Genomic DNA, 13113 nt, shown 5'->3' with positions numbered 1-13113 from the left:
ATCCTCACATATCCACATATCAGAGGTCCAAGTTGAAGGTGCTGGAATGGTAGGGTTCAGAGCCTGGCAAGGCATTTAGTATATGCACCTGAATCAGTTGACCTTTTCGCATGTGTTTTAAAATGCTCTAGGAGATAGGTCCCCAGATCTGGTTGTTTTCCAGACAGTCGAAGTCTTGGGATCCTGAGATGACAGACAGCCCTGCTCTGCTGAAGATGATGGTCAACCAAAGTAACATACAAAGAAGATTTGGGCCAGGTGCTCTAGGAGAGATGAATGTAGGATATGATGGGACACAGAGAAAAGACGCTTAGATCCGAGCCGTTGAGTCATGAAGTGGCTCTGGATCCAGACTGGAGCCAGACTGCTGAATCTGAATCTTGTTTCTACCATTTTCCAGCTGTGAGAGCTTGTGCAACGAAGAGGAATACTAAGGCATGCCCCGTGGAGTGATCACGTAAAGTTCTGGAACACTGCCCAGCCGTGATAAGCTCTCCATGTATGCTAACTACTACTGTCCAGTTAGAATGTGGGATCCATGAGGTAAAAGGCTTCATTTTATTCACTGCTCTATCCCTGTGCCTAACACCTAGTAGATGCTCAATAAATACTGGTTAAATATTGGGAGTTTATTCTAGCCTTTTCCCATCTGAGACCAGCATTCCCACCTTAAAGAATCTGACAAAACAAAAGGACAACAATCAGAAAAATCTTGCCAGCCTTTATAAAAAAAATTCTGTTTCGATTTGGTAATGCTAGACTGGGGTATGATATCTCCAGTTATGCCTCCTGTCTCAGCAAGGAAGAAAAAAATCAACAGCAACAGACAGAAAAGGTGGAGAGCTGGAGAATTAGAACATGGGGAATTTCTTTTAAATTTTTATTAAGAGGCTGATTTCCTGGAATCCTGATTTTTTTTTCTTATAGAGCCAGGCTAATTTCCTTTATCCCTGAACTTACGAGCTTGTGTTAATGGGAATAGCAGTTTTGTACTTAGGAGATGATATCCATAGACTAAAAATATTGTGTCATGTGGCCATTTGCCAGCGACTCAGCAAAGCTTTCTGTAAAACCTGGCATTCTCTCCCCTTTTTAAAGGCTTGTTTAATCAAAGCTGCTCCCTTGATATTCATTCTTGGAAAACAGAAATTAAATAGAATGAAAAGCAGCGGCAGCCCCTCTCTGCTCCAGCACTGGCTAAGAAAAGTCCTGAGTAATCAGATCAATTTGGTGAACAAACGCTTGTCAGACAAGCTCTCTAGCCTCCCCGCAGGGAATATTCCTTTACTGCCACCCCAGGTTTCTCTATTTGCAGCCCCATGGCAGCAGCATTTTGTTCATGGACACAGAGCTTCAGGGTGGAGGACGTTGAGCGGGTTTCCTGCCCCATTCATCCTTTATTGTGCCACCAGTTCGAGGAGGAAGGAGGATGTGACAGAGCTGGCCCAGTTTCCTGAAATGTCAGGCTCCCCTGGGAGGATGCGCCACCTCCGGGCTGGCTCCCCCGCTGCAGTTGACGTCATGGGTGAATAATGATTCAACCTGTGCTGGTTTGCAGCCCTCGGTTGCTTCCAAGCCTGCGGTAGAATCAAGCAACAAGAATTCAACCTCCCAGCTCATAGGAACACAGCAGGCAGTTTCCAGGGGCCAGGTTTCCAGAGGGAAAGCAGGACCCTTATTCCTTCCAAGTCCGAAGAGCGCCAGTAACTTCACCAGCCACTGAGAGCATGCCTCCAAGCCCACCCAGAAGGTCCAGACACAGCAGCATCTTCCTACTGGGCCTGGGCAAGTTGTAAATACGACATCACAGTCCAGTTATTTTTCAGTGTAAGCTGAATATTTTATAAAAGCCCCTTTCCTCTCTTTTCACCCTTCCTCCCCAAACCAGTTCAGAGGTGGGAGGTGGGGGATGAGAGTGGGAGGGAAGGGTACCTAGGAGAAAAGAACAACTATCATAAAAAAAAAAAAAAAAACCCAGTTCAAGCCCTTAACTCAGCTGGACTCGGCTTGTGTATGTATTATCATGAGGGTGAGCTAGGTGGGTTGTAGACAAGTATTTGTTTTTAAGGTGAGCCACATATATAAATGCAAAATGCTATAGATATATCATCCTTTACTGAGAAAGCTGCAAACCTTCCTTTCTTCTGTCAGTCTTTTCCCCTAATCAGCCCTGGGTCCTGTTCTTTGATTCAGGCTTCACTAATCATAAGGACAACAATCCCCTTCTCTTCAAGGAAGTCTCTCTCCTGATGTATGAATAGTCATCAGTGGTGGTGTATTTGGAGTAGGAATTATCCAATAGCACTGCTTTTTCCTTTCTTGAGCAGTCTCACAAGAACCTGGGGTGTAAAGCATTTTGCAAAGACTTCCGGTGGTGACTTCTGAGTTAGGCAGATGCCTGGGGGGGTGGGGCAGTGAATGGGATGTATGTGTGTGTGCACCTGTTGGGGTGGACATCCCTGGGGAAACAGGAAGGGCAGTATCACTCAGGAGAGAAAGGGGCAGGACACCAAGGACAATTTGCCAGAACGGGGTAGAAGGGGATGAGCGGGATCCCTTCGTTCTCACTGGCATTACCTGGCCCCGGCAAGGGCCTCCTTCCCTCATCAGGAAATAGAATGCTGCTCAAGGCATCTTAAAAGTCCCATCCAGTGGGACCAGCAGGCATCTGACAAAAGTTGCTACCACTTTTCAGAGCCATGAGCGAGATGGAAGCGGAGAGAGAACTGCCTCCCCTGTTGCCTCTCCCGGTAGCCCAGCTGGTAGCGAAGTTATGGCTCTTTTGAATTCATCCTTTGTCTGCCCTGGTGAAGACAAAGCACATTTCACTTTATGCAGAAGTCCTTCCCTAATGGAAAGGCCAAGAGAAAGCCCCTTAATGGAGGAATTGCTGCACTAGATCACTTTGCCTCCAGCTGTGAAACTGATTAACGTTCTCTGAGTCTCTGAGGAGGCTTTGCTGCAGTCACGGTGGCCATTTCCAAGCAGCAGGGGGCGGGACTGTGGGAGTTGGGTGGGAGGGAGTGGGGCCCATAGAGCCTCCTCCAGGAGGTGGAGAAAGGGCAGGAAGAAATGCCAATGAATATAATTATCCACATAGGGACTATTCTGCATGTCTTTGTGTCCTAATGCTTGCCTGTGAGCCTGCTCCACTTGCACCCATCACAACACAGAAGGTGCATGGGCAGGGGAGCAAGTACGGGGTCTCAGCCACACCATCCAGCACAGAAGCCACCAACCATGGGCACCTGTAATCACACAGCATTTGCACTGTGGCTGGTCCAAGAAAATGAGCTGTAAGTGTAAAATACACAAGTCTGAAGACATACTATGAAAGAAGGGTGTGAAATATGAATCATTTTTATGTTGGTTATATGTTGAAAGGATAATAGTTTGGATATATTGAGGTCAACTACACTAAAATGAATTTCACTTGTATTATTTCACCTTTTTCATTGGGCTGCTAGAACATTTAAACACACAGCACTCATTTCTGGCTGACAGTCCAGCTCTATTGGGCAGTGCAGGTCCAAACGATGTGCAACCATATACTTTAAAACTTTCTTTAAAACAGAGGGAGCAAGAACCACCATATGACCCAGCAACCCCACTGCTAGGCCTATACCCAGAGAAAACCATAATTCAAAAAGACGCATGCCCCTCCATGTTCACTCAGGAACATGTTCACTCAGCACTCCATGTTCACTCACGCACTCCATGTTCACTCAGCACTATTTCCAATAGCCAGGACCTGGAAGCAACCTAAACATCCATCAACAAAGAATAACACAAAGGATAAAGTAGATGTGGTACAGTGGACTAGTACTTAGCCATAAAAAGGAACGAAATCGGGTTATTTGTAGAGATATGGATGCACCTATAGAGTGTTACAGGGCTTCCCTGGTGGCTGAGGGTAAAGCGTCTACCTACAATGCAGGAGGCCCAGGTTCAACCCCTGGATCAGGAAGATCCCCTGGAGAAGGAAATGGCAACCCACTCCAGTACTCTTGCCTGGAAAAATCCCATGGACGGAGAAGCCCAGTAGGCTACAGTCCATGGGGTCGCAAAGAGTCAGATATGACTGAGCAACTTCACTTCACTATAGAGTATTATACAGAGTGAAGTCAGAAAGAGAAAAACAAATATATATTAATGCATACATGTGGAATTTAGAAAAATGGTGTGTGTGTGCATGCTCACTAGTGTCCAGTTCTTTGCGACCTTATGGATTGTAGCCCGCCAGGCTCCTCTGTCCATGAGATTATCCAGGCAAGAATACGGGAGTGGGTTGCCATTTCCTCCTCCAGGGGATCTTCCCAACCCAGGGATCAAACCCACATCTTTTGCATCTCCTGCATTGGCAGGTGGATTCTTTACCACTGAGCCACCCGGGAAGTCTGATTTGCAGAGCAGAAATAGAGATACAGATGTAGACAGTAAATGTGTCCGCCAAGGGGGAGAGGTGGTGTGGGAGGAATTGGGAGACTGGGATTGATGTGCGTGGATGTTAGAACGCTTCAGTGATTGGGATTGACATATATACACTATTGACACTATGTATAAAGTGGGTACCTAGTGAGAACCAACTGTATCGCCCAGGGAACTCTTAATAAGCTGTGGTGACCTAAATGGGAAGGAAATCCAGAGAAGAGAGGATATATGTGTATGTATAGCTGGTTCATTTTTGCTTAACAATAGAAATTAACACAACACTGTAAAGCAACTCTACTCCAGTCAAAATTAATTAAAAATAAAAATAAATTTAAAGTTTATAAATAAATAAATAAAAGGAAGGGAGCAAATACAGTGGTTTTTCTATTAGCCTCAGTTTTACACAGTCTGTGACGGACAGAGGTTCACTTTATTAAAGTTGGCTAAGGGTGGAGATTTGTTGTAAATCTCCACCCTTGGGGTTGGGGGTTCTGGAGCTGCCCTAGAACTAGCTTTTTATTCATCCTTCCTCCTCCAGTTGCTGCCACCAGCAAGGTGACTGCTGGATCCTGGAACCCACCAGGTAAGATGAAAGGTACACACCAAGCTCTGGTGGCTTCCTGCACATGGTTGGTGTTTTCTTTATGTCTGTGCTTGTTTACTCAGGCCAGTGGTTCTCAAAGGGCAGAGGGCATCAAAATCACCTGGGAAGTTTGTGTTCCGATTCAGCATTCCAGCAGAGGCTGGGAATCTGCATTTTTTGAAGCATCCTAAGTATGTCAGAATATAGGGCTGGAAACACTGAGAAATACTCATTGTTGCCAGCCTTTCTGACCAGACCAGTCACACAAGGTATCTGGCAAATATGCAGATTCCCAGGCCCATCCCAGACCCACAGAGTCCAAAACTCCAAGAGAGAGACCTGGGAAGTGTGGGAAATAGTATCTTAAAGCAGTGAAATAGGTCGGACAGAGAAAGACTCATATTGGATGATATCACTTATGTGTGAAATCGAAAAAATACAAAAAACTAGTGAGAATAACAAAAAAGAAGCAGACTCACAGATATAGAGAACAAACTAGTGGTTACCAGTGGGAAGAGGAAAGTGGGGAGGGGAAATATAGGGGGAGGGACTGAAGAGGTACAGCTATTAGATATTAAATAAGCTACAAGTGTGTATTGTACAACACGGGGAATATAGCTGATATTTTATAATACCTCTAAATGGAGTATAACCTTTAAAAATTGTGATTCACTATATTGGACACCTGTAACATATACTATTGTACATCAACTATATTTCAATTTAAAAAAAAAGCATCGGTTCTTAACCCTGTGTTTGCAAGAGCTCACTCAGGGTGGAGGATCAGGGTTAGAAAACCGGATGCCTGGGGCCACGCCCGAGATCAGTAACATCAGACTCCTCAAGGGTGGGACCCAGATCTCTGCTTTTGAAAGTTCCTCTGGTGGTTTCAATTTACTGCCAAGGTTGAGAAGCACAGGTTTGGTCAATAGGAAATTACCCATCTCCTTTCTCCTTGTAGGAAGCAAACTATGTCATTTAGTACCCTCAAGCGGCCAGAATAAAATGTCTGTGTACAAAGGTCACGGCATATTACTTCCTAGACTGTTATTACCTTTTGCTAGTCCGAGAAAGTTCCCTTTCAGATTGTGCTCACTGCTCCTGCGGGCTGGCTGTGACTTTCCGTGCAGCTGTTAGCCCCAGCACAGGTGCTAAATACGTCATTAACAATTTCTGCTGCAGTGCCCCATCTCCAAACAAGCCTAAACTCACTGTGGAAGCCACAGTTGCAGCTACCCACTTCCAAGCCCCTGCAACTGCTCTCTGAAATCTTTGGATGGCATTACATGTTCTTTTAAGGGAGCAATACTCATTGTATTGGGCTTCCACAGTGGCTCAGTGGTAAAAAGAAAAAATCTGCCTATAATATAGGAAACGTGGGTTTGATCCCTGGGTTGGGAAGATTCCCTGAAGGAGGCCATGGCAACCTACTCCAGTATTCTTGCCTCAAGAATCCCATGACAGAGGAGCCTGGAGGTCTACAGTTCATAGGGTCACAGAGAGTCAGGCACGACTAAAGTGACTTAGTATGCATGCACCTGTGTATTTGCTGCCAACCTTGGCTACCTTCCTTCTTCTAAAAGGGTAATGACCTGACTTAGGACATACATTTGAGGGGGCCATGACCTTGTTCCTCTGCCTAATTTTGGGAAGATATATTTTAAACATGGAGATTTACAAATAAATCTTTTTTTTCACAGCTGAGATTCCTTCCACTCTTCCCCCCACTGCCTCTTGTACAAACTTTATAGTAATAATTTTATTGAATTATCATTGTTTCTTGTGTGCATGAATGTCTCCCACCTAGACTATAAACCTCTTGAGGTACAAAGATGTATCTTATCCATCTTTGTCTGCAGAGCAGCTAATAGGAAGCCTGGCACATAGTGGATTCTTGGTAAATATTGAGATGATCCAAATGTAAAACTGAGGTACTATGCTTTGGGTTGCTGATGTAATCTCTATCCAAAAATCCCCTTTTCCCCGGTCACTACCAAGCAACAGCTGCATAGGACATGGTTCTAGCCAGTGAGAAGTAAGCAGAAGATCTCTGGGTAGGGTTTCCAGGAGGGTCTTGGTTTTTCCACCAAAAAAAGGGGACAAATTAAGTTGGCTTGCCCCATTTACCCTATATCCCTTCCTGCTTTCTTTTTTTCTTTTTCTTCCTGCCTGGAACTCAGAGGTAAAGCCTGGAGGTATAGCAGCCGTACTGTAATAAGGAGGTGAACAAAAAGAGAACGAAGCCAGCATGCACTGGATAGAACAGCAGAAAAATAGGAAGAACCCAGATTTCTACGGGGGGCAGCTGTGCCAGCCCTGGACTGCTTGCATGCCTGCCTCTGGTCTTCTTTTAGGGAAGAAAACTAATCCCATATTCACCATTGTGGTTAAATTTTCTGTTACTTTCAGGCACATTTGTAACTTATATAACAAGTGTGTTATTAATAAGTGTACATTAAAGCACCTGGTATTGCTCTTAACACATAGTAGGAACCCATTAAGAATTTGAATATGAATCACTTATTCATGCAAATAGAATCTAGGATGAATGATTGGGTCGGTTGGTTGTTTTTTTGACAAAAGGATTGTCTTCTAATGATAATAAACTAATAACCTTAAAACAGCTTTGTTGCAAACCCTGTAGAACCATATTCTATTGGACCTGGAGTTCATTCCCAAAGGTCTATTCTTTCTGTTAGAGAAAGTAGTCTTGCTGAAGCCGTAAATCATGCAGCGAATGCAGAACAGCCTCCTTGTATTGCCAGTTCCCCAGGTGTCATATTTCAAGTATTCGCTTCTCTGTAAGGCAGGTTTTCCGAGGTGAGTCAGGTGGCATTAGTGTTGGTTCTGTCCTCTCCAGCCTGGGCTGCCTGGCTGCAGTGTGTACATAAGGCCCTGCTGGTGGGCAGAACTGGGAGCCGAGGCATCCCTGCTCAGGAATAAACTAAGAAGCCTCTTGGCCTGAGGGTGAGTGGTTAGAAGAGCCCCATTGGCAGACCCTAAGGTAGAGATCAGCTGTCTCAGACTGAACCGTGAGGCAGTGAGGCAACCCATCAGGACTCAGTCTCCTGCTTTCCTTTGTGGAAGTCCTCCTTTACTTTGCAATTCCTGGGGAACCCTTAGAATTTTCTTTTAAAACTGGCTCCAAGCAGTTTAGCTTCATCTCTTGAAAAGGAAGTGTTATTGCCTGCCTTTGAGGTATACATTTCATGTTTATTTTCAGAATAATATAGCTGTTTTTTTATTACCTTGGAATTTAAAAATGCTGAGCAATTTCAATACACCAGGCTAAGTGACTTTCCGTGCATTATCTAATACTAATAATCTCCTTACTGTGGTACGTGTTATTCTATTATTCTTCCATTTTACAGATGGAGAAATTGAAGGTCAGAGAGGTTAAGAACTTGTCCAAGACCACACAGAACCATGGATCCAATGTGGGATGCCTGTCTCCAGAGACCGCTCACCCATTCCAGCCTCCCCGGGGCTCTGTGCCTGGAGGTGGACAGCACTTTTCTCCCATTGCCACTTCCCAGCCCACCCCACTGAGACTCCAGGTTCCTGCGTCAAAGGCCATACAGAAAAGCTGCTTTTCCATTTAATAAGGAAACTTACACTGAGGGGTAGGTTTTGACTTGTGTCTTCTGGATCGAAGGCCTCCATCTGGTAAACGAATCCGGGCTTTGTTCCTTCCACTATGTAGAGATCTAGACCTGTACCAGTGTCCAAAGGGGAATAAGAAATATTTTATTAGGTAAAGCAAAGGAGGAATTCCAAAACCAGGACAGCCATTCACAGTCAAAGGGAGCCAAGTGTATTGGTGTTGTGGGAAAGAAGACAGCTGTAATAAAGACTGTGAGTAAGACCACTGGCCAGTTTGTAGGGGTGGATCCATTTAGAGGGATTAATAAAGAGCTAGGGTTGGCCACGCTGGTGTCAAGTCTTTGCGTGTCTCCCAGGCTGAGGGGTCACTAGGGGGAAGGAAGTCATAAGGGTAGAGAAGTGGAAGGTACCCTAGGTGGGAGTTTCCAGTGTGAGGCTGCTCCCATGCCGGATCTACTTTCGTGTGTCCTTTCCTCTTAAACTGAACCAAGGTCAGCCCTCAAGTGCACTTAGCATCTCAGCAGAAAGTCGCTGAAATGAGAGGCCTCATAGTGGAACACAGAGAAGATGTGGAAAGGGAGAGAGAGGGCTGCAGGGGCTCAGGAAAAGGGACCAGAGACGGATGTCGTCTACGTCAGAGTTCTGGGCGGGCAGCGGGAGGGCAGGCAGGGTCACTGGGCACCGCCAGCCCTGCCTGCGGGGCTGCCATGCTCTGCTCCCGTGTCTTCTTTCTGAGAACCTTTCTGAGACGTGACTAAGAATTTTAACATTAACTCACTCTTTTGGAGACACTGTGCCGAGGACTTATATATGTTTTCTCCTTTCATCTTCGCAACAGCCCTATAAAGTAGATGTTGTAATAATTATCTCCACTTTACAAACAGGGAAACAGGCTTAGAGGAGTTGTGGGGTTGTCTCAGCCGGTAAAGAATAGAATCACAATTCAGTAATAAAAAATGGATAACATATGTGAATGTTAGTGAGCAATGTTATGGGGAAAAATCAGGGAAAGGAGTGTGGTGAGTTGGATTGCCATGATAAATAGAGGGCTTCCAGAAGGTTCACTGACATTAGTGTCAAGATTCTTAAAGGAGGAGACATAGAGAAGAAGGGGAGGGAGCAGATGAAACGGTAAATGCAAAGATGCCAGTGTAGAGTGTGCCCAGGGTATACATAGGTGGGTGAAGAGATGTGTGGGAGAGGAGATGGGGGTTGGTAGGGGCGCATCAGATCTTCTGGGGCCTTAAGGAGACTCTGACTCTCGATGTTGAATAGGATCCCTCTGGCTGCAGGGCAGGGAAGCCAGTTAGGTGGGCCCTGCCATGACCCAGGTGAGCCATGGTGGAGATGCTGGGGAGGGGCTGGGTTTTGCAGCGACTTAGAACCTGGTAGGATTTCCTAATGGATTTGATGTTAGGTGTGAAAGACAGAGGGGAGTCAACGATAACTGTGAAGTTTGGGCCCACAAAACTAGAAGGATGGAGTTGCCATTAACTGAAACATGGAAGATGAGAGGAGCAGATTTGGGCCGAGATGGTAGGAAGAGGGGCTTCCCAGGTGGCTCAGATAGCAAAGAACCCGCCTGCCAAGTAGGAGACTCGGGTTCAATCCCTGAGTTGGGAAGATCCCCTGGGGTAGAATTGGCTACCCACTCCAGTATTCTTGCCTAGACAATCCCATGGACAGAGGCAGCCTGGTGGGCTACAGTCCATGAGGTCCCAAAGAGTGGAACACAACTTAGCTGCTAAACAAAAATAACAAATGACGGTGGGGCGGGAGATGGAATGGGAGTCAAGTGGTCTGGGGCCACATTTCAGTTTAGATTCCAGCACCAGTTCCAGTGTGTGTGTGAGTTTGTGTGTTAGGGGGCTTCCCACACCACCAAGCAATTCTTTAAAACTGGCTGTGTGTCCCACAATCCAACTCATTCAGACACTGTCTACCCAGAGATAGTATCAGACTTCACGGGTACAGGGCTCCATCCTACAAGACAGCCCCCGCCCCTCCAGATGCCAATCAGAAGTCTAGGCGGGTCCCTCTGCTTCTGACCAACCAGGTCTAGATTGGAGGTTCCCACAGTCCCCTCCTCACATTGGAATAATTTGCTATAGGAGTGTGCTGTAGTGAACTCAAGGAAACATATACTTACTAGATTGTTGGTTTCTTATGAAAGGATATAAGTCAGGATCAGACAGATGAAAGAGACGCATAGGGCACAGTGTAGGAAAGGGGCAGAGAGTTTCTGCGCCCTCTCCCCAGGTTCCACATGTTCACCAAGCTCTCCGAACCCCTTTCGGGCTTTTATGGAGGCTTCATGGCATAGGACACTATGAAATCATTGGCCACTGCTGACTGAGCTCAGGTTAACTCCATCTCCTGCCTCTACCCCCTCTCCACTGTCCAACCCTCTAATCACATGGTTGTTTCTCCTGGTGGGAAGCCCCCATCCTTAGATGGGGTCCAAAAGTTACCTAGTTAATATAACAAAAGACACCTTTATCACTCTCATTTCTTAGGAAATTCCAAGAGTTTTAGGATTTCTGTGTCAGGAGGGAAAGAAGACCAAATATATATTTCTTACTATAAATCACAACATCACAGATACTGATTAGACATCCAAATGGAGATGTCGGGTAAGGCAGTTTCTATTCGAGTCAAGAGTTCAAGGGAAAAGCTGGTGTGGCAGCTTCCTAATTATCTTGGAGCACAACTCTTACATGTGTGTGATGTGATTGAGTTTCTAGCTTGCTTTGTCCAGAGGATAGTAGAATGCTAGGTTGAAGTTTAGCCATCTTACTTGATTTTATTATTAACATGCTATACTAAAGCAGAGTCCTATGAAAAGACCTCAAGGTTGTTTGTATAAAATATAATGTTGATAGGTTAATAAAGATGACTGGAAAACAACCCCCCAAAACAAACAAACAAACAAAAATAACGATGGACTTGGGAGTTGTCAGTGCATACATGGTCTTTGAACCCAAGAGTTTAAGGGAGATCACACAGGAAGTTACCTTATGCTCCAGTTCCCTATACTGTGTCTACTTTATAGCAGATGCCAGATACAGAGTCCCCTGGAGGCATCGGCATCCATGGGGAGGGTGAACCATGGAAGTCAGGGGCCGGTACCCAGTGCTAAGCCTGAAACGGTCTCAGCCCAGATTCCTCCAGAATAGTCCACCTGCGGTCCCTGAGCTCCAGCTCCCTCCCCAGGATCAGGAGAGGCCCACGCCATGGATGGCTAGGGCTTTGTAAATTACTGGGTGTTATTATTGGGAGTCCTGGGCTGGAGGACATTTCATTTATTCCCTGTTCATTAAGCGGCTGCCTTTTCCAGAGAAACATCTGTTTGTTTATTTACTTTTCTGTTTTTCTCCATCCCCCAGGGTCCAGCCTGATGCCGCTGTCTGGACTGCATTGCACACCCCAGTGTGTCTCACCTTTTGCCAAGTTGCCCTGAAACTCAGGCGGCTCATTCACATCTGTCACCTGGACCGTCAGGACCTGCAGGTCAGTGACAGCCATGTCATCCTTCACATAAATCTGCAAGTCAAATATGTGTGGTCCTGCTTCAAAATCTAATTGTTCCATCCCAGTGGTGACAACCTAAAAGCAAATGCAGAAGTCATAGTAACCATGTGTTAAGAAAAGATCTGTTTTGTGTGTATACATTTTGCAAACGGATATTAACTAGCAAGGAGGCAACCAGCATCCTGAAAACCGTCTTTCCTTCACTATCAGGGGAATGGGTTGTTTTGCCTGAGTCCTTTCTACATAAACCCCATGACACTGCACTAAAAGGACTCCTGTGTGTGAAGCTGCTCTTCACAGGAAGACAGACATTCAGGAGACATCCTGGTTCCATCTGCTGGAGATGAAAAGCGTGAAAGCTTTAAAACCTGTCACTATTTGGGGTAGGCTTCTAGGCAAGTCCCTTAGCTACCCTGCATACAGTTTGATTTTCTCGTCTTTAAGAGAAAGATGCCTCACTTCCCTGGGATAGCTGTTAGGTTGCCTCTTCACTCATTTCTCCCTTCTAATTTTCCAAAGCCATATCTAAAACTAAGCAAGAGGAGAAGGATAAATCTGCAGAAATAGGAAATGATACTTATTTATATCAACAGCCTCTTTGGGTTTGGGGGTGTATTTCCACACTTTCTCCCACTGACGGAAACGTGTGCTCTGCACAAGTGTTCTGGAGATGTGGGAGGGGCACCGAGAACCAGGGCCAGAGACGTGTCACTGGACTCTAGTGTGTGGCCAGCAGGAACCTCGGCGGTGCGTAGTGGGAGGGCGCTGCTGAGGTTACCTGGAGGCCAGGCTGTGACCGCTCACATCAACATGCACATCCCTGCCGCCAGCTTAGCTGTGGCGCTCCAAGGAAGCCCAGAGCCCTTTGCACATCAAGGACTAAATTTCATCAATGTCTAATTATGTCTCAATTAATAACCTTTCGATTATTAGTGCAACTGGGGCCAGGCAAGGAGGCCTTCAGT

General features: G+C 45.8%; 1 protein-coding gene across 1 annotated transcript in view; it reads right to left on the bottom strand.

The window, feature by feature from the left end:
• CDHR3 (cadherin related family member 3) overlaps positions 1–12223 on the bottom strand; it is a 45729-nt gene extending 33506 nt beyond the window's left edge. The window contains exons 1-2 of the mRNA XM_065938469.1: positions 12058–12223; positions 8630–8727 (exon numbers count right to left, since the gene is read on the bottom strand). Coding sequence (XP_065794541.1) covers positions 8630–8727; positions 12058–12208 — 249 coding nt within the window. The 5' untranslated portion in view covers positions 12209–12223. The remainder of the gene's footprint in view (positions 1–8629; positions 8728–12057) is intronic.
• Between the last annotated feature and the right edge of the window lie 890 nt (positions 12224–13113).

The sequence above is a fragment of the Muntiacus reevesi genome, chromosome 6 (genome assembly GCF_963930625.1).
Source record: "Muntiacus reevesi chromosome 6, mMunRee1.1, whole genome shotgun sequence".
NCBI lineage: Eukaryota > Metazoa > Chordata > Mammalia > Artiodactyla > Cervidae > Muntiacus > Muntiacus reevesi.
The sequence above is the reverse complement of the archived record's forward strand: the minus strand, read 5'-3'. Positions and strand labels throughout refer to the sequence as shown.